This window comes from Blennius ocellaris, assembly GCF_963422515.1.
Source record: "Blennius ocellaris genome assembly, contig: SCAFFOLD_86, whole genome shotgun sequence".
In the NCBI taxonomy this organism is placed as follows: domain Eukaryota; kingdom Metazoa; phylum Chordata; class Actinopteri; order Blenniiformes; family Blenniidae; genus Blennius; species Blennius ocellaris.
Genome location: NW_027661851.1, coordinates 101,780 through 127,289, shown reverse-complemented (window position 1 = coordinate 127,289; position 25,510 = coordinate 101,780). Strand labels below are relative to the sequence as shown.

The 25,510-nt window shown below is 55.9% G+C and overlaps 1 protein-coding gene across 1 annotated transcript in view; it reads left to right on the top strand.

Moving 5' to 3' along the window:
* Window positions 1-238: 238 nt before the first annotated feature.
* LOC308148724 (dynein axonemal heavy chain 8-like) overlaps window positions 239-25,510 on the top strand; it is a gene marked incomplete at both ends in the record, with an annotated part of 26,654 nt that continues 1,382 nt past the window's right edge. Inside the window, 80 exon segments of the mRNA XM_080522229.1 lie at window positions 239-316; window positions 403-579; window positions 696-809; window positions 1,082-1,177; window positions 1,272-1,373; window positions 1,453-1,599; window positions 1,684-1,875; window positions 1,966-2,042; window positions 2,126-2,225; window positions 2,303-2,422; window positions 2,512-2,647; window positions 2,957-3,141; window positions 3,226-3,306; window positions 3,408-3,524; window positions 3,701-3,817; window positions 3,900-4,055; window positions 4,136-4,242; window positions 4,315-4,607; window positions 4,694-4,845; window positions 4,927-5,053; window positions 5,173-5,408; window positions 5,520-5,624; window positions 5,721-5,834; window positions 5,916-5,978; window positions 6,080-6,180; window positions 6,260-6,397; window positions 6,489-6,929; window positions 7,275-7,428; window positions 7,518-7,681; window positions 7,981-8,083; window positions 8,194-8,298; window positions 8,587-8,748; window positions 10,574-10,798; window positions 11,014-11,186; window positions 11,278-11,456; window positions 11,539-11,726; window positions 11,825-11,911; window positions 11,991-12,098; window positions 12,165-12,299; window positions 12,379-12,540; window positions 12,638-12,884; window positions 13,073-13,314; window positions 13,462-13,602; window positions 13,681-13,903; window positions 13,994-14,136; window positions 14,266-14,400; window positions 14,506-14,628; window positions 15,102-15,315; window positions 15,406-15,515; window positions 15,598-15,761; window positions 15,860-16,052; window positions 16,132-16,254; window positions 16,344-16,474; window positions 16,613-16,766; window positions 16,840-17,004; window positions 17,678-17,904; window positions 17,997-18,115; window positions 18,194-18,297; window positions 18,387-18,563; window positions 19,204-19,365; window positions 19,454-19,669; window positions 19,760-19,810; window positions 19,813-19,899; window positions 20,236-20,363; window positions 20,446-20,617; window positions 20,703-20,858; window positions 20,990-21,145; window positions 21,226-21,408; window positions 21,502-21,607; window positions 21,758-21,976; window positions 21,979-22,009; window positions 22,147-22,313; window positions 22,316-22,330; window positions 23,951-24,072; window positions 24,375-24,490; window positions 24,568-24,770; window positions 24,856-24,882; window positions 24,885-24,928; window positions 25,008-25,160; window positions 25,257-25,412. Of these exon segments, the coding sequence (XP_080378355.1) occupies window positions 239-316; window positions 403-579; window positions 696-809; window positions 1,082-1,177; window positions 1,272-1,373; window positions 1,453-1,599; window positions 1,684-1,875; window positions 1,966-2,042; window positions 2,126-2,225; window positions 2,303-2,422; window positions 2,512-2,647; window positions 2,957-3,141; window positions 3,226-3,306; window positions 3,408-3,524; window positions 3,701-3,817; window positions 3,900-4,055; window positions 4,136-4,242; window positions 4,315-4,607; window positions 4,694-4,845; window positions 4,927-5,053; window positions 5,173-5,408; window positions 5,520-5,624; window positions 5,721-5,834; window positions 5,916-5,978; window positions 6,080-6,180; window positions 6,260-6,397; window positions 6,489-6,929; window positions 7,275-7,428; window positions 7,518-7,681; window positions 7,981-8,083; window positions 8,194-8,298; window positions 8,587-8,748; window positions 10,574-10,798; window positions 11,014-11,186; window positions 11,278-11,456; window positions 11,539-11,726; window positions 11,825-11,911; window positions 11,991-12,098; window positions 12,165-12,299; window positions 12,379-12,540; window positions 12,638-12,884; window positions 13,073-13,314; window positions 13,462-13,602; window positions 13,681-13,903; window positions 13,994-14,136; window positions 14,266-14,400; window positions 14,506-14,628; window positions 15,102-15,315; window positions 15,406-15,515; window positions 15,598-15,761; window positions 15,860-16,052; window positions 16,132-16,254; window positions 16,344-16,474; window positions 16,613-16,766; window positions 16,840-17,004; window positions 17,678-17,904; window positions 17,997-18,115; window positions 18,194-18,297; window positions 18,387-18,563; window positions 19,204-19,365; window positions 19,454-19,669; window positions 19,760-19,810; window positions 19,813-19,899; window positions 20,236-20,363; window positions 20,446-20,617; window positions 20,703-20,858; window positions 20,990-21,145; window positions 21,226-21,408; window positions 21,502-21,607; window positions 21,758-21,976; window positions 21,979-22,009; window positions 22,147-22,313; window positions 22,316-22,330; window positions 23,951-24,072; window positions 24,375-24,490; window positions 24,568-24,770; window positions 24,856-24,882; window positions 24,885-24,928; window positions 25,008-25,160; window positions 25,257-25,412 (11,622 nt within the window).

Genomic DNA, 25,510 nt, shown 5'->3' with positions numbered 1-25,510 from the left:
CGAATACATTACTGGGAAAAGAATCAACGATCTATACTTTTACAAACAGTAAGCTGGATTTTCTAATGATTAATTCAGAGTTAAAGTTTGTTGATCGGGTCAAACATCAGAATGGCTTCTAAATCACTACTGGCTCATTGCTGCTAACATCCGCACTCTGCTCATTGCATTTGGTTGACTTCTTCCTTCCTCTTTTTATCTTGCAGAATCCGATATCAACAACATTCCGTCAACAAAGATGGCAGAGTTTTCTATGCCAGCCACTGTCCAGGAAATGGAAAGTGTCCTCACCAAGTGGAATAAGGAGCTGTACGAGGTACGTCCCCCACTCTTTCTCCTCTAGGGTCTTTACCTCCGCCGTTTGTCCTGCAGTCCACTGACCCGCCACGTCTTCGTCCCCAGGTCCTGTGGGAGACTCTACAGCTCCGGAAGCTGGAGGAAACCGACGGCCCGTTGACCGAGCGCGAGCACTGGGCCGAGCAGTACTCGCGTCTGGAGTCCATCGTCCAGCACATCAACAGCCCCGAGTGTCGGGCCGTGGTGGCGGCGCTGAGGGCCGCCTCGTCCGACAAGCTCAAGGTACTGGTACTGGTACTTCACTCCTCTCCGGATACAGAAACTACGCGTAGATGGTGTATTCATGACAAATGTGGTTTGGAAATGTCAGATCTTCACAGTGTTCTCTCTCTTTACAGGTCTGGGGCGAGCTGGAGGACGCGGCCCTGAAACGAGCCTACCAGACTAAAAGATACATGGAGGTTCTGAGCAAATTCGACCACGTGTTTCAGCAGCTGTACGACTGCGACCCGGTAGGCAGAGTGTTCAAACTGCTTTTAGACTCTAAGCAAAGCAAAACTGTATTTGCTGCTTGGATCCGTGTAGACGGTGGTTCAATCCTGTCGGCCTGCACCGGTCGCAAACGACCGGGCCGAGCCGAACATGGAGGAGTCCAATTAATCCAAAGTTCTGAGCAGGAAGTAAAGAAATTGCTCTGAACAGACGTTGTTTAGTAGAAAGTGTGCAAAAGGGACAGTGTTAGTTGTCGAGGTGGAATATTTTCATCGGGGTTTATCCATTTCAGGTGGTTTTACGGGAAAGAATACCGAGCGCGCTCGGAGCCATTGAGTTGATTCAGCTCTTCGTTCCTGCTGAAGTTACTACTGCGCTGCTCATGAAGGTAAGTACACACACACACACACACACACACACACACACACAGGTCATCAGTGAAGCACAACAATATGTACGGTGTCTCTGGTTAACTTGTCCAGGTGACCAACCTGCTGGTGGCGCAGTGCCAGGCCTACATCACCGACAACAACACGTGTTCCGTTTGGACCCAAGATCCAAAGGAGGTGTTGAAGAAGATCAAGGTAGGAATGAACCTCTAGAGTCTAGAATAGGACGTGGAGTTTCTCTCGGGGTCACGACGGTGTTCCTCTTGTCTCGCAGGACTCCATCCTTCTGTACGAGGAGTACAGGTCCGGCTTCCAGAGGATCAAGGCAGAGTCCCTGCAGAAAGGCGGGGAGAAGGTCCTCAAGGCGTCCGAGGTGCAGGTCATGGGCAGCGTCAAGAGATTCTGTCACAAGCTGGAGAAGGTAAGGCCCACGCTAACGGTTCAACGCGCCGGTCCGGTCCCGGTGAAAAGGCCCGCTCCGGTAACCAGGGTCTCTCTTTTCCAGATCACCCGAGTGGTGGCGCTGTGCCACACCTTCGACTGTCTCAGGCACTCGGAGGTCAACGGCATGGGGCCTCTGTTCAAGCAGTTCAAGGCCATGGCGTCCAAGATGAAGCAGTGCGACGTGTTCCACCCCGAGAAGTCCAACTTCGAGCTGGAGTTCAGCAGCTTCCTTTCCAGTGTGGAACACCTGAAGGTTTGTGTCGGCGCGTCGCCGCTCCTCACGCACTCAAAGCTCTCGGTTTAGATGTGTGTCAAGCTGACGTCATGGCGTCTTTCTCCTCAGGCTCGTCTGGTGGACTTCATGCACGCGTGTTTCGCGAGGGTCCCCTCGTGTTTCGAGGGTCTCCACCTGGTGGCCTGGTGAGTCCAGTATCCCGTTGAGGTGGAATGAATGTGTGACTGTCGACTGACCGTTAAATTAACATGAACCGTTTTGTTTGCAGCTTCAAGAGTCTCGACATCCCCTGTGTCAACGTGCAAATCCCCGACATGGTCAGTGGTCTGCTCCAGCTCTACCGCGGTCAGTTGGAGGACGTCCACAAGGTCAGTGTCCACTTTGCTTCCCTTCTCCACACTCCACTGCTCTCTAGCCCTAACCCTTTGCCAATTCTTCCTTGCAGACCTTCCACAGCCGGAAGTCTGACCCTCCGCTGGAGCTCCACATGCCCCCCGTGGCTGGACGGGTCCGCTGGGCTCGGGGCCTCTTCCAGCAAATTGAGGAGCCCATTTTCTTCTTGAAGGTACCGCGACGTTCTTCTGCTCAGTAAGACTTCCGTCCCGTTCAGTGAATTCTTCATTTCCTCACGTTCCCCCTGTGTTTCCCCTCCAGGAGAACTCTGAGGTTCTGTCCACCCCCGACGGGAAGCTGGTGGTCCAGCTGTACAACCAGCTGGCCACGGAGCTGGTCACCTATGAAGTGACCAAGTACAAAGCTTGGTTCCGAGACTCGTCCAACCTGGAGCACGGTTTGTTCAGTTCTTCCTCTCACAGCAGGGATTCCAAATCAACGCGCCGAACTTCTGCAGAGTTCTAGCAGTCCGGCGGAACGCAGAGCCTCTGAAATGACACATTTTGTCGGAGCGGCTGCCAAAGTGGAGCTTGTTTCCACAACCAGCCGCCTTCAGTGTGTCAGCAGTGGTCCCACTTTTCCCACCATGTTGCCGTTCGACGGCCAAACTTGAAGGACGCGTTTTCATTTGAAACCTGCAAACGGAGTCTAAACGTCCTTCCTTCAGTCGTCGGCCGTTGTAGTGACTGTCCTCTTCTGCCCACAGCCCTGACCAACACCCTGCTGGCTCAGGACGCCAACAAGACCTTCTCCGTCAACCTGGACCCTAAAGTGGCGGAGATCATCCACGAGGCCGAGCGCATGCTGGAGCTGGGCCTGGAGGTTCCGGCCCAGGCTCTGCCTCTGGTGGCCGTGGCCGACAAGATCAGGGACGGCCGCAACAGGCTGCTGGTGAATAACCCCGGGTGTCTTTGTGTTCCCACTGACCAAATGTGTTGACAATGTAATGAGAAAATGACTGGTGTTTGTTTGCAGGAGGTCCTGTGGGCCTTTGAGTGTGTGTGTGAGAGCATCCCGGCAGACTTCACGGCTCTGCTGACGCCGGCGGTCCTGGACGTGAGTGTGGCAGCAGCTTCTACGCCCTACACAAGCTTTTCTGTTTCCCCCAGACAGATTTGACTTCAGTTTCACTTGTTTTTCTGTGTTTGAACCTTCAGGTGCAGATGGTTCTCTGGCGGGGCTGCACCACGCTCTTCTGGTGGTCCTTCCTCCTGGACGACTTCATCGCCGACGTGCACGCCGCTCTGGACAAACTCACGCCCGTCGTGGAGAAGGTAACGCATTCCGCTCTGGACATTCTGTCCCAGTTTGGATGGGAAATGGCGGTTTGGTCCGTTAAGGGGTCACTTTCATCAAAGGTCCTGCAGGACGAACCACAGCAACACTGTGAAATGCAATGTTTACACTTCTCTCTCCCTCCCCGCTCATGTTCCCGTGGCGACTCTTCCAGGTACGACAGACCTACCGGGTCCACATCCAGGACGTGCTGGGGGAGATGTCCAGGACGCAGCTGGTCAAGCTTCCAGCCTCTGCCACCTCAGTGGACGAGCTGATCCACTCCAACGAGGTGCTGGTCGTTTCATGTTTCACTACGCTTTGTCCCCCCTTCCTGCTTCATGTCATGACGTTGTCTGTCCCCCTCTGCTCAGGCTGTCTGTAAGGACGGAGTGAGGGCACTGAACAGACACTGCCGTCACATCGAGGAAGCCGTCCAGGAGCTCAGCGTCCTGCTCCGAGGATCCCTGAGCGACGCGGCGGCCGTCGGAGAAAAGGCCCTGAAACAGAGGAGAACCTACTTCGATAAGGTACGTGAGGAAACACAGAGGAAACACTTTGCCTGTTCCACAAAATATCCTGACGTTGTGAATTCAAACCCATTTTTTAGGAGTTCAATCAGTACTTTGCGGTTTTGAGCGACCAAGTGTCTGACGCGGTGGTGGCGGCGACCAGGGCGTCTCTGGACGAGCTGAGGACTGGAATCTGCATCTCGCAGTAAGTATCGGTGGTTTGGAGGTCTGCGTCGCCAGACCAGTGTTCCAGGACTAACGCCTCTCCCTCCTCCAGGTTGAATCGCAGTGACTCTCCAGGCGAGACTCCACCCACTCCCATCCTCAAGGCGGAGGTCCAGCTGCAGAAACCCAACCTGGTGAGTTTGTGTCCGGGGATCCGGGACGGGAGGACTTCCAAAGACCAGGTGGCCTCGCAGGTTTCTTACGTCAAACACCCTTTATGTGTCCAGGTGTTGTGTCCCACCATGAAGACCATCCAGAAAGTGGAGAACCAGCTGGTGGTGCTGGCGCTGGAAGCCACCCGGGGAGTGTATTGGGCTGCAGACTACAGTCGGATGGGCCACGCGGGTAAGTCACGTCACGTCACGTCACGTCACGTCGCGTTCGGCCTGAAGGTGTTGTTTGATCTCGTCTCTCCTCCTCTTCTCTTCCAGACAAAGACGACCTGTTCCAGTGCGTCCAGGAGGACAACGGCATCAGGAACGCCGTCTTCACCCTGCGAGACACCATCACGGACCAGAGCAAGGCCGTCCCCGGCGTGCTGCAGAAGTTCGAGTGTTTCCGAGAGGCCTGGGACCAGGACAAGGTCTCTGCCCCACAAACACGCCAGGCTTTGAGTCTCCCTGCCGACGGTGCAATGCTAACGTTTCCTTTCTGCTCCACCCAGACCTCCAACACCAGCCGCCTGGCCCTGACGGAGTACGACGCCGAGCTGCGGCGCTGGGACTCGGTGCACTCGGACATCCAGGCCGTGGCGCCGGTCCTGGTGTTGGGATGCGTGATGATTTCAACAGGTGAGTTCAAGTCGTTCCTCTACAAACCCGCCGGCAGACGCTTCCTGGCGTCCGGCGCCAGCGGGAAGCGTCTGGCGGAGAGATCCACAGGGTAAGGTTGTGTCCCGTCTTGCCTGCAGAGCCCCTGAAGGAGGCGCTGAGCGCAGAGACCACGGCCTGGAAGCAGCAGCTCTGCAAGAGCCTGAAGGAGGAGAACCACACCAAGATGGCCGAGCTCCGCCGCCAGATGTCCGACTTCCTGTCCGTGCTGTCGCAGCCCGTGGGCGTCCTGGAGGACGTCCTTCGCACTATGGAGGCCCTGTCCAGCCTCCACGCCGTCGAGGCCGACATGAACATCGCCCTGGATTCCGCCAAGGTACGACAGACTCCCAAGGGTCCTCGGGGGAATCGTGAATATTCGCATTCCGCCTTTTCCCGTCGTTCTTCAACGCGTTTGGTTTTAAACGGCACGCCGTGTGTTTTGCAGGGCGCCTTGGAAATCCTGATGCAGCATGACCCCGGCATGACCCCGGCCGAGGGGCAGCAGGCGGACGGCCTGAGGCGGAGCATCCAGGACCTTCAGTCCAAAGCTGTGAGTATATGAGAGCCACTGTGGAGCGTCAGGACCCCCCCCCCCCCCCCGCCCCCCCCGAGGCTCACCGGGACCTGTGGTGTCGTTGCCTTTCAGAGTGCGGTGCAGGACGAGTTCGACCAGAGGAAGCCCCAGTTCCAGGAAGACCTCCAGCAGCGGGTGTCCGGCTTCAAAGAGGACGTCTCCGCCTTCGTGGACCAGTACAACACGGTGAGTCCTCCGCCTGCTGCAGCCGCTCCGTCACATCGCCCTGCAGCCTCTTCTCACCTCTCACCTCTTGTTGCGTTGCAGGCCGGCCCGGCGGTGGAGGGGATCGCCCCCCAGGAAGGAAGCCGCCGCCTCAAGACGTCCCTGGTAACCCCACTCACCTTCCACACACCGAGAACCCTCTGGACTCACAGAGAGGAACTTCTACCGTCTTCTCTGCCCTTGTTCACCTCCTTCTCTTCACTCAGGCCGACTTTGACAGCCTGTGGATCAGCTTCGAGACCTACTCGTCAGGAGAGCAGCTTCTGGGTTTGGAAGTGACGGCCTACCCCACCCTACAGTCCACCAAGTGTGTAACAGTCCCGCCACCGCCAGGTAGAACCCGGGAGAACCCGGCAGAACCTTTAACTTGCTGACCCTCTCCTCAGGAACGAGCTGGAGCTGCTGAAGAAGCTGTACACGCTGTACGACACCGTGACGAGCCAGGTCAGCAGCTACCGCGGCGTCCGCTGGACGGAGGTGGACATCGAGAGCATCAAGTCCCAGCTGATGGACTTCGAGAACAAGTAAGTTATTTCTTTGTCTCTGGGCTTGGTTGGTGTGCAGACCAGTGACTCCGTACGTGACGTGGCGTGTGTTCCCGTGTGTCCCCACCAGGTGCCGGAGGATTCCCAAGGCCATGAAGGAGCGCCAGGCCTTCCTGGACGCCAAGCGCAGCATTCACGACTTCAACGAGCTGTGTCCCCTCCTGGAGCTGATGGCCGAGAAGTCCATGCTGAGGAGGCACTGGGACCGCATCGCCAAGCTGACCGGACACCCGTTCCGGGTGGAGTCGGACACCTTCACCCTGGGGGACGTCTTCGACGCGTCTCTGCTGCCGCACAAGGACGACGTGGAGGACATCTGCATTTGTGCGGTGAAAGAGAAAGACATCATCGCCAAGCTGACGCAGGTGAAGGCGGCGTGGGTCGACCAGAAGCTCAGCCTGGCGGCCTTCAAGCAGCGGGGGGAGGTGACGCTCAACGCCGGCGAGATGCAGGAGGTCCTGGCCAACCTGGAGGACGGCCTGATGACGCTGGGCTCGTTGCTCAGCAACCGGTACGACACACACACACACACGCACACACACACACACACACACACACACACACACACACACACACACACACACACACACACACACTGCTTGAACCCGTTTGTCTATCAGCAGCAGGCCAGGAGGACACCTGAGGCCACATTTGTCCACATTCGTCCTCACTGTCCTCTGCTCCCACATTGTCCTCACTGTCCTCTGCTCCCACATTCATCCTCACTGTCCTCTGCTCCCACATTCATCCTCACTGTCCTCTGCTCCCACATTCGTCCTCACTGTCCTCTGCTCCCACATTGTCCTCACTGTCCTCTGCTCCCACATCGTCCTCACTGTCCTCTGCTCCTCCACAGGTACTGCACCTACTACAAGGCAGACATCCAGGACTGGAGCTACAAGCTGTACACGTCTTTGGACGTGATTGAGCTGTGGATCAACGTCCAGAACCTGTGGGTCTACCTGGAGGCCGTGTTCGTAGGAGGAGACATCGCCAAAGACCTTCCTCAGGTCCGCCCCCCCCCCCCCGTGCTCTTCATCGTTTTACCACTGGTGCTGTTGAAGGTCTCGTACTAAAACAACATGTTTCGTCCCCACAGGAGGCCGATCGCTTCAAGGACATCGACAAGTCCTGGATGGAGGTCATGCGGCGAGCGCAGAACGTGTCCAACGTGGTGGAGTGCTGCGCCGGAGACAAGACGCTGGTGGAGCAGCTGCCGGAGCTGCTGAAGCAGCTGGAGCAGTGCCAGAAGTCCCTGGCTGGGTGAGTGTCCTCCTCGGGACCTGGACACAACAGGCACTTCCTGTTGTTCCACTTCCTGTTGCAGCGCCTGCTGGGCCGCATGGGTCAAGTAGTGCCGTTGAACAACCTGTAGATCAATAATGAGCTTCCGTAGCATCGCTGAGGTTCTCCGCTCGGCTCTCGGTTCCGGAGAAGTGTTAGAAAGTCAATGTTTTGTGTGAATGTATGCCGTCCGGCCTTGGAGCTGTGACGGGACGTGTTCGGCGGCTGAAGCGTTGCAGCCACGGGACTCAGGAATGTCTTCTCTCTCCGTCCGCCAGGTACCTGGAGAAGAAGAGGCTGCTGTTTCCACGATTCTTCTTCGTGTCGGATCCGGCTCTGCTGGAAATCCTGGGACAAGCCAGTGATTCTCACACCATTCAGGTTTGAACGGCCTCAGCTTCTCCCCCACGAGGGGTGCCGATGGTTTCCCTGCTGATCCACCCTGGACATGATTCTGTATCATCTAAACACTGTTCTCAATGTTCTCGCAGGAGCACCTCCTCGGCGTGTTCGACAACGTCAAGGAGGCGGAGTTTGACGAGGCCGACTACGACAGCATCGTGGGTCTGCGCTCGCAAGAGGGAGAGCAACTGCCGGTACGTCCTTTTCATTCACGTCATGGAACAAAATCCCATTGTGTTGAAATTCACACGTTCATCCATCCCTGATGACGCTTGTCCAACGTGTCCAACGTGTCCAACGTGTCCAACGTGTCTAAACGAACGGGGGACGTTCTTTTAAGTTTTAAATTCTTCAGCCTGTACCTGTTTAATACCGTCACCAATTTCACTCATGACTGCTGCAACAATACCATCTTAACCTGTGTGTGTGTGTGTGTGTGTGTGTGTGTGTGTGTGTGTGTGTGTGTGTGTGTGTGTGTGCAGCTGGTGAAGCCCGTCATGGCGCAGGGCGCGGTGGAGTTGTGGCTCGGCCAGCTGCAGAAGGAGCAGCAGGCGTCCCTGAGCGCGCTCATCGCAGACGCCTACTGGAAAATCATCGCGGAAAACTTTGAGCTCCTCCCCTTCCTGGAACAGTTCCAATCACAGGTCAGTGCACAGGAAGTGTTTCCACCACAGCTCGTGGGGAAAACGCATCGTTTCTGCTTTCTTCGTTTTGTCACTTCACTGGAAATTGTTTCCGTGCAATAACATGTATATAGTGAATATAGTGAATATAGTGAATATAGTAGTGAATATAGTGAATATAGTAGTGAATATAGTAGTGAATATAGTAGTGAATATAGTGAATATAGTAGTGAATATAGTGAATATAGCAGTGAATATAGTGAATATAGTAGTGAATATAGTGAATATAGGGAATATAGCAGTGAATATAGCAGTGAATATAGCAGTGAATATAGCAGTGAATATAGCAGTGAATATAGCAGTGAATATAGCAGTGAATATAGCAGTGAATATAGTAGTGAATATAGCAGTGAATATAGCAGTGAATATAGCAGTGAATATAGTGAATATAGCAGTGAATATAGTAGTGACTATAGTAGTGAATATAGTAGTGAATATAGTAGTGAATATAGCAGTGAATATAGCAGTGAATATAGTAGTGAATATAGCAGTGAATATAGCAGTGAATATAGCAGTGAATATAGTGAATATAGCAGTGAATATAGTAGTGACTATAGTAGTGAATATAGTAGTGAATATAGTAGTGAATATAGTAGTGAATATAGCAGTGTATATAGTGAATATAGTAGTGTATATAGTAGTGAATATAGTGACTATAGTAGTGAATATAGTAGTGAATATAGTGAATATAGTAGTGAATATAGCAGTGTATATAGTGAATATAGTAGTGTATATAGTGAATATAGTGTATATAGTGTATATAGCAGTGAATATAGTGTATATAGTGAATATAGTGAATATAGTGAATATAGTAGTGAATATAGTAGTGAATATAGTGAATATAGTAGTGAATATAGTAGTGAATATAGTAGTGAATATAGCAGTGAATATAGTGAATATAGTAGTGAATATAGTGAATATAGGGAATATAGTAGTGAATATAGCAGTGAATATAGCAGTGAATATAGCAGTGAATATAGTAGTGAATATAGCAGTGAATATAGTGTATATAGTGAATATAGCAGTGAATATAGCAGTGAATATAGTAGTGAATATAGCAGTGAATATAGTAGTGAATATAGCAGTGAATATAGCAGTGAATATAGCAGTGAATATAGTGAATATAGCAGTGAATATAGTAGTGAATATAGTAGTGAATATAGCAGTGTATATAGTGAATATAGTGTATATAGTGAATATAGCAGTGAATATAGTGTATATAGTGAATATAGTGTATATAGTGAATATAGCAGTGAATATAGTGAATATATAGCAGATATAGCAGTGAATATAGTGTATATAGTGAATATAGCAGTGAATATAGTGTATATAGTGAATATAGCAGTGAATATAGTGAATATATAGCGGATATAGCAGTGAATATAGTGTATATAGTGAATATAGTGTATATAGTGAATATAGCAGTGAATATAGTGAATATATAGCAGATATAGCAGTGTATATAGTGAATATAGCAGTGAATATAGTGAATATATAGCAGATATAGCAGTGAATATAGTGTATATAGTGAATATAGCAGTGAATATAGTGAATATATAGCAGATATAGCAGTGTATATAGTGAATATAGCAGTGAATATAGTGAATATATAGCAGATATAGCAGTGAATATAGTGTATATAGTGAATATAGTAGTGAATATAGTGAATATAGTAGTGAATATAGCAGTGAATATAGTGAATATATAGCAGATATAGCAGTGAACACAGTGAGTACAGTGTGTACAGTGTGTACCTCCAAGTGAACCAGGTGTGTGTTGTCCTCAGGTGGGCCTGCTGGGGATCCAGATGCTCTGGACCCGAGACGCCGAAGAGGCCCTGAACGCGGCCAAGTACAACAAGAAGATCATGCGCGACACCAAGAAGAAGTTCCTGGACATGCTGAGCGCGCTCATCAAGCAGACCACCCACGACCTCAGCAAGTTTGACCGTGTGAAGTTCGAGACGCTGGTGACCATCCACGTGCACCAGAGCGACATCTTCAACGACCTGGTAGGTTTCTGTCCACGCCGTTTCCACGGAAACACGGGCCGCTTTTCTCGTACGGGCGTAGGAGTTGTGGAGTTGTCAACGTGACGAAAGCAAACGGCACGGGGGGGGGGAACACTCCGGAGTCGGTGGCGTGCTGGGGGCTCCACGTTCCAGCCGCCCCCACAGGAACGTCCAGCGAAGTGACCCGAACCGTGTCTCCGTCCCCGTGTCCTCAGGTGGCACAGCGCATCAAGAGCGCCGACGACTTCGAGTGGCTGAAGCAGAGCCGGTTCTACTACAAGGAGATGGCGGACGAGGTGCTGGTCTCCATCACCAACGTGGACTTCATCTACCAGAACGAGTTCCTGGGCTGCACCGACCGGCTGGTCATCACCCCGCTCACCGACAGGTAAGGCACCCGCCCCGGCTCTTCTCGGGCCGCAGGACCGGGACTCTCGTGCAGAAGCTGACAGCGGGTGGTCTTTCCCCCCCCCCTCCAGGTGTTACATCACGCTGGCCCAGGCTCTGGGGATGAGCATGGGAGGAGCGCCCGCCGGGCCGGCCGGCACCGGCAAGACGGAGACCACCAAGGACATGGGGCGCTGCCTGGGCAAGTACGTGGTGGTGTTCAACTGCTCCGACCAGATGGACTTCAGAGGACTGGGCAGGATCTACAAAGGTACGTAGCTTCACATGGATCGGGCGGCGCTGGTTTCTCTTCTGTCCACCGACGCCCTTCCTTGTGTTGTCGTGTCTCTCAGGCCTGGCGCAGTCCGGATCGTGGGGCTGCTTCGACGAGTTCAACAGAATCGACCTGCCGGTCCTCTCCGTCGCCGCCCAGCAGATCTACATCGTCCTCATGGCGCGCAAGAAACGGATGAACTCTTTCATTTTCACCGACGGGGACACCGTGTCCCTGAACCCCGAGTTCGGACTCTTCATCACCATGGTGAGAACCCCCCCCCAGCGAGGAGACGCTCTGGACGCGTCTCAAGCTAGCGGCCCGGGACAGTTTTGGACTCACGACTCTTGCTTTCCTCCGTGCAGAATCCAGGATACGCGGGTCGACAGGAACTGCCTGAAAATCTGAAGGTGCAGTTCAGGACGGTGTCGATGATGGTGCCGGACCGGCAGGTGGGTCACCGGTCCCCGTGGGGACATCTTTACCCCTAGCATGTGAGGCGTCCACTGATTGTCTGTCTCCTTGTCCCAGATCATCATGAGGGTCAAATTGGCCAGCTGTGGATTCAACGACAACGAGGTCTTGGCCCAGAAGTTCTTCGTGCTCTACAAGCTGTGTGAAGAGCAACTGACCAAACAGGTGAGAGTCGCCGCGGGCGCGTCGTGACGGACGAAGACACGCATTAACGGCCTCCTCTCCTTCCAGGTCCACTACGACTTTGGTCTGAGGAACATCCTGTCCGTGCTGAGGACCCTGGGGGCCAGCAAGAGGGCCAGACCCGACGACACCGAGTCCAGCATCGTGATGAGGGTGCTGCGGGACATGAACCTGTCCAAACTGGTACACAGCTTTTTTTAACGGTCACGCTTTAGTGTTTGCCTTTCCAAGAAGAGTTGTGACCCCCCCCTCTCTGTCCCAGGTGGACGAGGACGAGCCCCTCTTCCTCAGCCTGATCAACGACCTGTTTCCTGGGATCGACCTGGACGGAAGCACCTACGCCGACCTGCAGACCGCCGTGGCCCACCAGGTGGAGCTGGCCGGCCTGGTCAACCACCCGTCCTGGAACCTCAAGCTCGTTCAGGTATTCCACACAGTACTGCGTTTGTTCCACGTTTACCCCCCCCCCCCCCCCCCCCTGTTCCCACGCCTGACTGTTTGTCCCCCCCCCCTCCCCTCAGCTCTACGAGGCCATGAAGGTCCGTCACGGGCTCATGGTTCTGGGCCCCAGCGGGGCCGGCAAGACCGCCGTCATCAACGTCCTGATGAAGGCGCTGACGGAGTGCGGCACCGCCCACAAGGAGATGAGGATGAACCCCAAAGCCATCACGGCCCCACAGATGTTCGGGCGACTGGACGCCGCCACCAACGACTGGACGGACGGGATCTTCTCCACCCTGTGGCGGAGGACGCTCAAAGCCAAGAAAGGTCTGTGTTTTTGTCTGGGACGCCCCCCCCGTCCCGACGGCGCCGCTTCAAACGGCGAGCGTCCAGTGAAATTGAGTGTTTTTGTGTTTGCGTTTCCTGCTTCGCAACAGTCCCGTTTGGCCAAACGGCGGCTGGCGGAAGCGGGACGCGTTTGTGACGTGTTGGATGACCGTCTGCTCTGACCCCAGGTCAGTTCCTGTGGATCGTCCTGGACGGGCCCGTGGACGCCATCTGGATTGAAAACCTCAACTCCGTGCTGGACGACAACAAGACGCTGACGCTGGCGAACGGCGACCGCATCACCATGTCCCCCAACTGCAAGCTGGTGTTCGAGGTGCACAACATGGACAACGCCTCCCCGGCCACCGTGTCCCGGGTGGGCATGGTGTTCATGAGCTCGTCCACGCTGGGCTGGAAGCCCATCCTGCAGGTAGGTGTCTGGGATCCTTGCTTCCGCCACACACACACACACACACACACACACACACACACACACACACACACACACACACACACACACACACACACACACACACCATCACACACACACACACTAACATCCCGGTTCTCCCTGCAGGGCTGGGCCGTCAAGCGCAACGCAAAGGAAGCAAACGTCATCTTGAGTCTGTACAACAAACTCTTTGAGGACGTTTACGTCTACATGAGGCAGAGCCTCAAACCCAAGATGGAGCTGCTGGAGTGCAACTACATCACCCAGGTGAGGAGGAGCAGGAGGAGGAGGAGGAGGAGGAGGAGGAGGAGGAAGTTTTGAACCGTGTGCTTGTTGTCGTTTCAGTCGGTGAACCTCCTGGACGGACTCCTGCCGACCAAGCAGGAGGCGGAGAGCAAACACCTGGAGCGCCTCTTCGTCTTCGCCCTGATGTGGAGCCTGGGGGCCCTGCTGGAGCTGGAGGACCGGGACAAGCTGGAGGGCTTCATCAGGAGCCACCACAGCAAGGTGGACCTGCCGCGGACGCAGGCAGGAGAGACCATGTTCGAGTACATGGTCAACCCCAATGGTGACGTCGCTTTATTGCTGTTCTTCTCTCGACGTCCGTCTCTCCTAACATGCTAGCATGCTAACATGCTAACCCGCCCTGTGCCTTCAGGTGAATGGATCCATTGGGACCAGCACGTGGGCGAGTACGTGTACCCCACGGACCACGTGCCGGACTACACCTCCATCCTGGTGCCCAACGTGGACAACACCCGGACGGCCTTCCTGCTGCACACCATCGCCAAGCAGCGCAAGGTACGTCTCTCTCTCTCTCTCTCTCTCTCTCTCTCTCTCTCTCTCTCTCTGTCCACAGGACCGTCCTCGTCGCTCCGTCAGTGTGGCCGCCAGCGCCCGCCAACACTGACGTCTCATTGGCTCTTTCAGGCGGTGCTGCTCATCGGCGAGCAGGGAACGGCCAAGACGGTGATGATCAAAGGCTACACCAACAAGTACGACCCCGAGACCAACCTCTTCAAGTCCCTCAACTTCTCCTCCGCCACCGAGCCCGTCATGTTCCAGGTACAGTGTGTGTGTGTGTGTGTGTGTGTGTGTGTGTGTGTGTGTGTGTGTGTGTGTGTGTAGAGACGTTACAAAGCTTGTTATTAACGACATCTTTCCACACAGAGGACATTGGAAAGCTACGTGGACAAGAGAGTCGGCCACACCTTCGGCCCCCCAGGAGGACGCAGGATGACCGTCTTCATCGACGACATCAACATGCCTGTCGTCAACGAGTGGGGAGACCAGGTAGGAGACGGGTGTCCCTGTCCTCTGTACGAGACGGGCGTCCCCTGTACGAGGCGGGCGTCCCCTGTACAGGACGGGCGTCCCCTGTACGAGACGGACGTCCCCTGTACGAGACGGGCGTCCCCTGTACGAGACGGGCGTCCCCTGTACAGGACGGGCGTCCCCTGTACGAGACGGACGTCCCCTGTACGAGACGGGCGTCCCCTGTACGACGCGGGCGTCCCCTGTACGAGACGGGCGTCCCCTGTACGAGACGGGCGTCCCCTGTACGACGCGGGCGTCCCCTGTACGACGCGGGCGTCCCCTGTACGACGCGGGCGTCCCCTGTACGACACGGGCGTCCCCTGTACGACACGGGCGTCCCCTGTACGACACGGGCGTCCCCTGTACGAGACGGGCGTCCCCTGTACGACGCGGGCGTCCCCTGAGGACACAGTCCTCTTCTCAAACACTTTTCTGCTCCGCCCCCTCAGATCACCAACGAGATCGTGCGCCAGATGATGGAGATGAGCGGGATGTACAACCTGGACCGGCCGGGAGACTTCACCACCATCGAGGACGTGCAGTTCCTGGCCGCCATGATTCACCCGGGCGGCGGCAGGAACGACATCCCACAGCGGCTGAAGAGGCAGTTCACCGTGTTCAACTGCACGCTGCCGTCCAACGCCTCCATCGACAAGATCTTTGGTAAGGAGACACGGGGAGACGGACGCCTCGTCCCTCTCGGTCCTTTCCGTGTCTCACGTGGAATCAAACTCTGCTGCTCTTTGTCTCCAGGGATCATCGGCTGTGGATACTTCCAGGAGTGCAGGAACTTCTCCAGCGAGGTGGCGGACATGGTGAAGTCCCTGGTGCCGGCTGGACGGACGCTGTGGCAGTGGACGAAGGTCAGAGAAGGTCCATCGGGGGGGGGGGGGGGGGTCGGCGGCGGCGAGGAACGCCGTCTCACGCTCTGCTCTTACGTTTCAGGTCAAGATGCTGCCGACGCCCTCCAAGTTCCACTACATCTTCAACCTGCGGGACCTGTCCCGGATCTGGCAGGGCATGCTGAACGTCACGGCGGACATGTGTCCCGACGTGCCCACCCTGCTGGCGCTGTTCGAGAGCGAGTGCACGCGGGTGATTGCAGACAGGTAGGTGCAGACGAGCTGAGGCCCCCCCCCCCCGGCGCCGCGCCGCGCCAGCCGCACGGGGGGGGGGGGCCTCAACGTCCCGTCTCGTCTCGTTGCAGGTTCATTTGCGCCGAGGACAGGACGTGGTTCAAGGACGCCGTGACCCGCGTGATGCAGGAGCACGTGGACGCCGCCCTGGTCCAGGGGCTCCATCCGGAGCCCTACTTCGCGGACTTCCTCCGGGAGGCCCCGGAGCCCACCGGGGAGGAGGACGAAGACGCCTGCTTGGACGCTCCCAAGATCTATGAAATGGTCAGTGATTGGTTCCCCCCCCCTCCAACAGTGTCTCTGGAAGCTCCGCCCACAATCTCACACCCCTTTGCCCTCTCAGGTCCCGACTTTGGAGGCTTTGTCTGAGAAGCTGAGTTTCTATCAGTCGCAGCACAACGACTTCGTCCGAGGCGTCAACCTGGACCTGGTCTTCTTCAAAGACGCCATGACTCACCTGGTCAAGGTAAAGCGGGCGTCCTCGTTGGACGCGTCTTCCACTCCAACACGTCCTCCACTGGGTCGGATCACGCTGACGTTTTCTCTTCCCTGCAGATCTCCAGAATCATCCGGACCGACAACGGGAACGCCCTGCTGGTGGGAGTGGGCGGCTCTGGGAAGCAGAGTCTGACCCGCCTGGCCTCCTACATCGCCGGCTACAACGTGTTCCAGATCACCCTGACCAAGTGAGACCCTGCTGCCGGGGCGGGGGACCCCCGTTTACACAATGACGTTTCAGAAAAGTTCCTCCTCCACACTGGACACAGTGTAGGAGAGAACCCGGGTCCATTTCTTTACTAATTCCGCGTTTCTTCTCTCGTCAGATCTTACAACATGACCAACTTCACCGACGACCTGAAGGTTCTGTACAAGACTGCCGGCGCCGAGGGCAAAGGCATCACCTTCATCTTCACCGACAACGAGATCAAGGACGAGGCCTTCCTGGAGTACCTCAACAACATCCTGTCGTCCGGAGAGGTAAGCACTTTAGCGCCGCCCGGCTCCACTAGCACTCGTCCTCTGCCGCCGCTAACCGATCCACTGTCTGCAGGTTTCCAACCTCTTCCCCAAGGACGAGCTGGACGAGATCACCCAGAGCCTGATCCCGGTGATGAAGAAAGAATCTCCTCAAACGCTGCCGACCTTCGACAACCTCTACGACTTCTTCATCTCACGAGCGCGGAAGAATCTGCACGTGGTCCTCTGCTTCTCCCCGGTGAGTCTCGGCGTGTTGGATTATTATATATATCAAATAATATGATATACCAACACCCGTAGGGTTGGTTTTTATCGGTTTATCGGCGTCGTCCAGCTCCGGCCGCTGGCGTCTTGTGTCGTCTGTCTCGTGAGACAGATGAAATGTCCCGGTGTCTCTGTGTTTCATGAGATAGATGAAATGTCCCAGTGTCTCACGAGACAGATGAAATGTCCCGGTGTCTCTGTGTCTCGCGAGACAGATGAAATGTCCCGGTGTCTCGCGAGACAGATGAAATGTCTCTGTGTCTCGCGAGACAGATGAAATGTCCCGGTGTCTCTGTGTCTCGCGAGACAGATGAAATGTCTCTGTGTCTCGCGAGACAGATGAAATGTCTCTGTGTCTCACGAGACAGATGAAATGTCCCAGTGTCTCACGAGACAGATGAAATGTCCCGGTGTCTCTGTGTCTCGCGAGACAGATGAAATGTCCCGGTGTCTCGCGAGACAGATGAAATGTCCCGGTGTCTCTGTGTCTCGCGAGACAGATGAAATGTCTCTGTGTCTCGCGAGACAGATGAAATGTCCCGGTGTCTCTGTGTTTCATGAGATAGATGAAATGTCCCAGTGTCTCACGAGACAGATGAAATGTCCCGGTGTCTCTGGACTGACCCCCTCTTGTCTGTGTCTCCCAGGTGGGACAGAAGTTCCGGTCCAGGGCTCTGAAGTTCCCGGGCCTGATCTCGGGCTGCACCATGGACTGGTTCACGCCGTGGCCCACCGACGCCCTGGTGGCCGTGGCCCAGCGGCTGCTGTCCGACTTCCCTCTGGTGTGCTCGGCGGAGGTGAAGGCCTCCGTGGTGACCACCATGGCCACCTACCACGACAACGTGTCCAGTGTGTGCGACGGCTACTTTGAAAGGTACGAGACTCTCTGCTTCTTGAAAACCTTGACTTCTCTTTGTCTTTTCTTTTACAAACGTGTTGAAAGTGTTTTTGTGTTTGGTCTCCCAGGTTCCGCAGGAGGACTCACGTCACCCCGAAGTCCTACCTGTCCTTCATCAACGGCTACAAGACCCTGTACGCCAATCAGCACCGGCACATAGACACCCTCGCCGAGCGCATGAATGTCGGTAAGTATCAGCGCCGTGACCTCCGGGCGGTCCTCGTGGGCCCGGGGTGGAGTCTGACCAAGTGTTTGTGTTCTGCAGGCCTGAACAAGCTGGTGGAGGCCAGCGAGTCGGTGGCGCAGCTGTCCAAAGACCTGGTGCTGAAGGAGAAGGAGCTCGCCGTGGCGTCGGCCAAAGCCGACGAGGTAAGTGGCGCAGCGCTACACCTCCACCCACCGCACCACCCACACACACACACACACACCCTCACGACGTTTCCCTCCCTTTCCCCCAGGTGGTGGCGGAGGTGAGCGTCATTGCCAAAGCGGCGTCCGAGGTGAAGAACAAGGTGCAGATCGTGAAGGACAAGGCCCAGAAGATCGTGGACGCCATCGAGGCGGAGAAGGCCGTGGCCGAGTCCAAACTGGAGGTGGCCCGGCCCGGGCTGGCGCGGGCCGAAGCCGCACTCAACGTGAGACCCCCTCCTCTCAACCGTCTTGTTGTCTTGTTCTTGTTGTCTTGTTCTTGTTGTCTTGTTCTTGTTGTCTTGTTCTTGTCTTGTTCTTGTTGTTGTCTTGTTCTTGTTGTCTTGTTGTTGTTGTCTTGTTCTTGTTGTCTTGTTGTTGTCTTGTTCTTGTTGTCTTGTTGTTGTCTTGTTCTTGTTGTCTTGTTGTTGTTGTCTTGTTGTTGTTGTCTTGTTGTTGTTGTCTTGTTGTTGTCGTCTTGTTGTTGTCGTCTTGTTCTTGTCGTCTTGTTCTTGTCGTCTTGTTGTCGTCTTGTTCTTGTTGTCTTGTTCTTGTCGTCTTGTTCTTGTTGTTGTTGTCTTGTTGTTGTTGTCTTGTTCTTGTTGTCTTGTTCTTGTCTTGTTCTTGTTGTCTTGTTGTTGTTGTCTTGTTCTTGTTGTCTTGTTGTTGTTGTCTTGTTCTTGTTGTTGTTGTCTTGTTGTTGTTGTCGTCTTGTTCTTGTCGTCTTGTTCTTGTCGTCTTGTTCTTGTTGTTGTTGTCTTGTTGTCTTGTTGTTGTCTTGTTCTTGTTGTCTTGTTCTTGTTGTTGTTGTTGTTGTTGTTCCGCGGCGTCTCTGTGCACGTCCTAACGAACGCCGTCCCCTTGCAGACCATCAAACCGTCGGACATTTCCACGGTGAAGAAGCTGGCCAAGCCTCCACAGCTCATCATGAGGATCATGGACTGCTGCCTCATCCTGTTCCAGAAGAGGCTGAAGCCCGTGGCCCCCGGAGCCACGGCTATTGTTCCCTCCTGGAGCGAGGCCCTGAAGGTAAGGAGTCCCCCGCGGCCGTACCGTGCCGTCCGAGGCTGCCAGCCTCCCGGTTCAAACTCTTCTCATCCCCCTTTCATCTCCGCAGCTCATGAGTTCCTCGAATTTCCTGGCGTCGCTGCAAAAATTCCCCAAAGAACGGATCAATGCGGAGACGGTGGAATTGCTGCAGCCCTACTTGGACATGGAGGACTACACCATGGCCAACGCCACCAAGGTGTGCGGCAGTGTGGCCGGCCTGCTGGCCTGGACCCGCGCCATGGCGGACTTCTACGAGATCAACAAGGAAGTGGTTCCCCTCAAGGTGACGTTGACGTCGGGCTGGTGTTGTAGAATGTGACGTGTCCTCCCACGAGGACTTCCTCTGACTGTCCCCTGTGCGCCGTGTCTGCAGGAGAACCTGGCCGCTCAACAGCAGAAGCTAGCGGAGGGCCAACGCCAAGCTGAGCCGGCGCCGAGGCCCAGCTGGCCGAGAAGGAGGCGGAGTTCAACACGGTCAAGGCCAAAAGTGACGCCGCCATGAAGGAGAAGCAGGTGTGTAACAGTGACCCTGAACCGACATGCTAACCTGCTAGCCTGCTAACCTGCTAGCCTGCTCACCTGCTACCCCTGCTAGCCTGCTAGCCTGCTAACCTGCTAACCTGCTACCCTGCTAACCTGCTAACACTGCTACCCTGCTAACCTGCTACCCTGCTAGCCTGCTACCCTGCTAACCTGCTAACCTGCTACCCTGCTAGCCTGCTAGCCTGCTACCCTGCTAACCTGCTACCCTGCTAGCCTGCTACCCTGCTACCCTGCTAGCCTGCTACCCTGCTAACCTGCTACCCTGCTACCCTGCTAACCTGCTCACCTTGCTAACCTTCTTTTCAGGACCTGCTGGACGACGCCGAGCGCTGCAAGAACAAGATGGAGGCCGCCACGGCGCTGATCGGCGGGCTGAGTGGCGAGAGAGACCGCTGGACGGAGCAGAGCAAGCAGTTCAAGTCTCAGATCGACAGGTGGGTCCCTCCGTCCCCGGTTGTTTTATGTCCAGTCGTCCTTCCGGCCGTCCCTCCTGACTTCCTGTCTTGTCTTCCACAGGCTCGTGGGCGACGTCCTGCAGCTGGCCGGCTTCCTGTCCTACTGCGGCCCCTTCAACCAGACCTTCCGCGAGGTGCTGCTGAAGGACACCTGGGAGGCGGAGCTGAGGAAGCAGGCCATCCCCTTCACCCGGGACCTCAACATCATCTCTGCCCTGGTGGACCCTGCAACGGTGAGTCAAGCTAGCCGGACCGGCGCTGCGCTAGCAGCGACCGTCCTGGTGCTCCATGCTCAGCGGCGGCCTGTTTTTCTTCCAGACAAGCGAGTGGAACGTCCAGGGACTCCCCGGAGACGACCTGTCGGTGCAGAACGGCATCATCGTCACCAAGGCCACCAGGTTCCCCCTCCTCATCGACCCCCAGACGCAGGGCAAGGCCTGGATCAAGAAGAAAGAAGAGGCCAACAACCTCCAGGTGAGTGGTCTGTCCTCTGGACGGCCGTCCAGCCTTCCTGTCCTCTGTGTCCTCCCTGTCCCCCCTGTCCTCTGTCCTCCCTGACCGCTGTCCTCTCTGTCCTCCCTGTCCTCCCTGTCCTCTCTGTCCAGGTCACGTCACTCAACCACAAGCTCTTCCGGACTCACCTGGACGACTGTCTGTCCAGTGGACGCCCGATGCTCATCGAGGACGTGGGCGAGGAACTGGACCCGGCCCTGGACAACATCCTGCTGAAGAACTTTGTGAAGTCCGGGACAAGTTTAAAGGTGCGTCAACATGCTGACACTGTCTCTCCCCGCTAGCGTAGCCCCACACGTCCCAAAGCTAACCGTTTGAACTGCTGCAGGTGAAAGTGGGAGACAAGGACGTGCTGGTGATGGACGGCTTCACGCTCTACATCACCACCAAGCTGCCCAACCCGGCCTACTCCCCCGAGATCAGCGCCCAGATGTCCATCATCGACTTCACCGTCAACCAGAAGGGGCTGGAGAACCAGCTGCTGGGCCGCGTCATCCTCACAGAGAAATACGTGAGTACCTGGAGCCCCCCGACCCCCGACCCCTGACCCCTGACCCCCCCCCCCCCCCCCCTCCCCTCCCTAACATGGATTCTGCCCTTCCAGGAGCTGGAGGCTGAGAGGCTGAAGCTGATCGAGGACGTGTCGGCCAACAAGAGGAAGATGCAGGAGCTGGAGGACAACCTGCTGTACAAACTCAGCAGCACCAAAGGTACATTTCACATTTCTCCACTCCAAGGCTTCTGCAGCTTCTGGAAGCTCGAAGAAAAACAACGGCGTCTCGTATAAATGCGGCGTTTGAAATAGACGCTGGCCTTTCATTCTCCTCCATGTGACTGGATTTCCTTCTGCACGCTTTCAGGCTCCCTGGTGGAGGACGACTCCATGATCAGCATCCTGACCACCACCAAGGACACGGCCGCCGAGGTCAGCGAGAAGCTCAAGGTGGCCGCCGACGCGGAGCTGAAGATCAACGCGGCTCAGGCGGAGTACCGGCCCGTCGCCACTCGGGGCAGCATCCTCTACTTCCTCATCACGGAGATGAGCATGGTCAACGTCATGTACCAGACCTCCCTCAGCCAGTCCTCAAAGTCTTCGACCTGTCGCTGGAGAGGTGAGAACAACTGAAGACCACTGAGGACGACTGAGGACGACTGAGGACGACTGAGGACGACTGAGGGACGACTCGGTCTGCAGGCTCTGCTTGCCGAAGCATTAACCACCGTGTTCCTCTCTGAAACTCTGTTCCAGGTCCGACAAGGCTCCGGAGATTCGACCAGCGATCCACAACATCATAGAATACATGATGTTTGAGGTGTTCCAGTACACGGTCCGGGGCCTGTACGAGAACCACAAGTTCATCTTCACCGTGCTGCTGGCGCTGAAGATCGACCTGCAGCGCCAGCGCATCAGCCACAAGGGGTCTTCATCAAAGGTAGCGCCTCGCCCTGCTCGGGAAACACCGAGGCACCGCGGACCTTCACACCTCCTAACGTGTCCTTCACACCTCTAACGTGTCCTCACCTCCTAACGTGTCCTTCACACCTCCTAACGTGTCCCTCTCACCTCCTAACGTGTCCTCACCTCCTAACGTGTCCTTCTCACCTCCTAACGTGTCCTTCACACCTCCTAACGTGTCCTTCACACCTCCTAACGTGTCCTTCACACCTCCTAACGTGTCCTTCACACCTCCTAATGTGTCCTCACCTCCTAACGTGTCCCTCTCACCTCCTAACGTGTCCTCACCTCCTAACGTGTCCTCACCTCCTAACGTGTCCTCACCTCCTAACGTGTCCTTCACACCTCCTAACGTGTCCTTCACACCTCCTAACGTGTCCTTCACACCTCCTAACGTGTCCTTCACACCTCCTAACGTGTCCCTCTCACCTCCTAATGTGTCCCTCTCACCTCCTAACGTGTCCCTCTCACCTCCTAACGTGTCCCTCTCACCTCCTAACGTGTCCCTCTGACCTCCTAACGTGTCCTCACCTCCTAACGTGTCCCTCTCACCTCCTAACGTGTCCCTCTCACCTCCTAACGTGTCCCTCTCACCTCCTAACGTGTCCTTCACACCTCCTAACGTGTCCTTCACACCTCCTAACGTGTCCTCACCTCCTAACGTGTCCCTCTCACCTCCTAATGTGTCCCTCTCACCTCCTAACGTGTCCCTCTCACCTCCTAACGTGTCCCTCTCACCTCCTAACGTGTCCCTCTCACCTCCTAACGTGTCCCTCACACCTCCTAACGTGTCCCTCTCACCTCCTAACGTGTCCCTCTCACCTCCTAACGTGTCCCTCTCACCTCCTAACGTGTCCCTCTGACCTCCTAACGTGTCCGTCTCACCTCCTAACGTGTCCCTCTCACCTCCTAACGTGTCCCTCTCACCTCCTAACGTGTCCCTCTCACCTCCTAACGTGTCCCTCTCACCTCCTAACGTGTCCCTCTCACCTCCTAACGTGTCCCTCTCACCTCCTAACGTGTCCCTCACACCTCCTAACGTGTCCCTCTCACCTCCTAACGTGTCCCTCTCACCTCCTAACGTGTCCCTCTCACCTCCTAACGTGTCCTTCACACCTCCTAACGTGTCCTCACCTCCTAACGTGTCCTTCACACCTCCTAACGTGTCCTCACCTCCTAACGTGTCCCTCTCACCTCCTAACGTGTCCCTCTGACCTCCTAACGTGTCCGTCTCACCTCCTAACGTGTCCCTCTCACCTCCTAACGTGTCCTCACCTCCTAACGTGTCCTCACCTCCTAACGTGTCCCTCACACCTCCTAACGTGTCCCTCTCACCTCCTAACGTGTCCCTCTCACCTCCTAACGTGTCCCTCTCACCTCCTAACGTGTCCCTCTCACCTCCTAACGTGTCCCTCTCACCTCCTAACGTGTCCCTCTCACCTCCTAACGTGTCCCTCTCACCTCCTAACGTGTCCCTCTCACCTCCTAACGTGTCCCTCTCACCTCCTAACGTGTCCCTCACACCTCCTAACGTGTCCCTCTCACCTCCTAACGTGTCCCTCTCACCTCCTAACGTGTCCCTCTCACCTCTCCACAGGCGGAGCCGCTCTGGACCTGAAGACCTGCCCCGAGAAGCCCCACAAGTGGCTCCTGGACGTGGTCTGGCTGAACCTGGTGGAGCTCAACAAGCTGCCGCAGTTCATCGACATCCTGGATCAGGTCCGTTGGAGTCGCGTGCAGCAGTTAGCAGCAGTTAGCAGCAGTTAGCAGCAGCTAGCAGCAGTTAGCAGCAGCTAGCAGCAGCTAGCAGCAGCTAGCAGCAGCTAGCAGCAGCTAGCATGACTGCAGTGCTGATGTTCTAATAGAGTCCCTGTTGTCGGGGCGCCATAGCAACGGCTTCTCTTCAGTGACTTCCTCTTGAAGACTCTCTCGTCCTCACTTGGACACCCTGCGTCCCCGTGACGAAGCGTGTTTCTCATGTGGACCCGAGGCTCACACTTTCCCTCCTGCTGTGTTTCCAGGTGAACAAGAACGGCAGCAGTTGGAAAGCGTGGCTGAACCTGGACGCGCCAGAGGAGGGCGCCATTCCCAACGGATACCACACCCTCGAGGTCTTCCACAAGCTTCTGCTGATCAGGTGGGTCCCGCTGCTCGCCCCCCCCCCCCCGCTGGGTGTCCATTACGAGCTGCTACTAACCCCTCCCCCCCCTACAGGTCCTGCTGCCCCGACCGGACCCTGTGCCAGGCCGTGGGCTACGTGGGCCAGTCGCTGGGCGAGAGGTTCGCCGAGCCCGTCATCCTGAACCTCCACGACACCTGGAAGGAAAGCGACCCCCGCACCCCCCTCATCTGCTTCCTGTCCATGGGCTCCGACCCCACCAACCAGATCGAAGACCTCGCCAAGACGCTGGGAGTCGGTGAGTGTGCCGCGCCGCGCGGCTGCAAGTTGGCTTGTTTGTCTCTCGTCTTCACGGGTGTTTGTGTTTCTGCTCCACCTCCTAGACTGCGGCGCCATTTCCATGGGCCAGGGAAGGAAGTACACGCCAGGAAGCTGGTCAACACCTCCATGGCCAAGGTCTGCTCTTTGTTTTCTATACGAGATAAGAATTGTAGTTTAACGCGAAGTGGTTCTAACGGTTTGTGTTCTGGTCCAGGGAGGCTGGGTCCTGCTGCAGAACTGCCACCTGGGGCTGGACTTCATGGACGAGCTGCTGGACACCATCACCACGGTGGAGAGCGTGGACGCCTCCTTCAGGGTGTGGATCACCACCGAGCCCCACCCCAAGTTCTCCATCACCCTGCTGCAGGTAAGGCCGCCCGGCTCCGCCTCCACACCTCACCTCCAGACCCCCCCCCCCCCCCCCCCCCCCTTCACCTGCTCTCTCTTCCTCCTCCTCCTCCAGTCCTCCATCAAGTACACCAACGACCCCCCCCAGGGGATCCGCGCCGGCTTGAAGAGAACGTTCGCCGCCATTTCACAGGCGCAGCTGGATGGCAGCAAGCACGCCTTGTGGAAGCCTCTGCTGTACGGCGTGGCCTTCCTCCACACCGCCGTGCAGGTAAGTCACGTCACCCTACGTCCCCGAGGCTGGACCAGCCAGAGGACACTGTGTCCCGGCTGGACATCCTGCTGGAGACAGACGGCAGAAGACCTGAG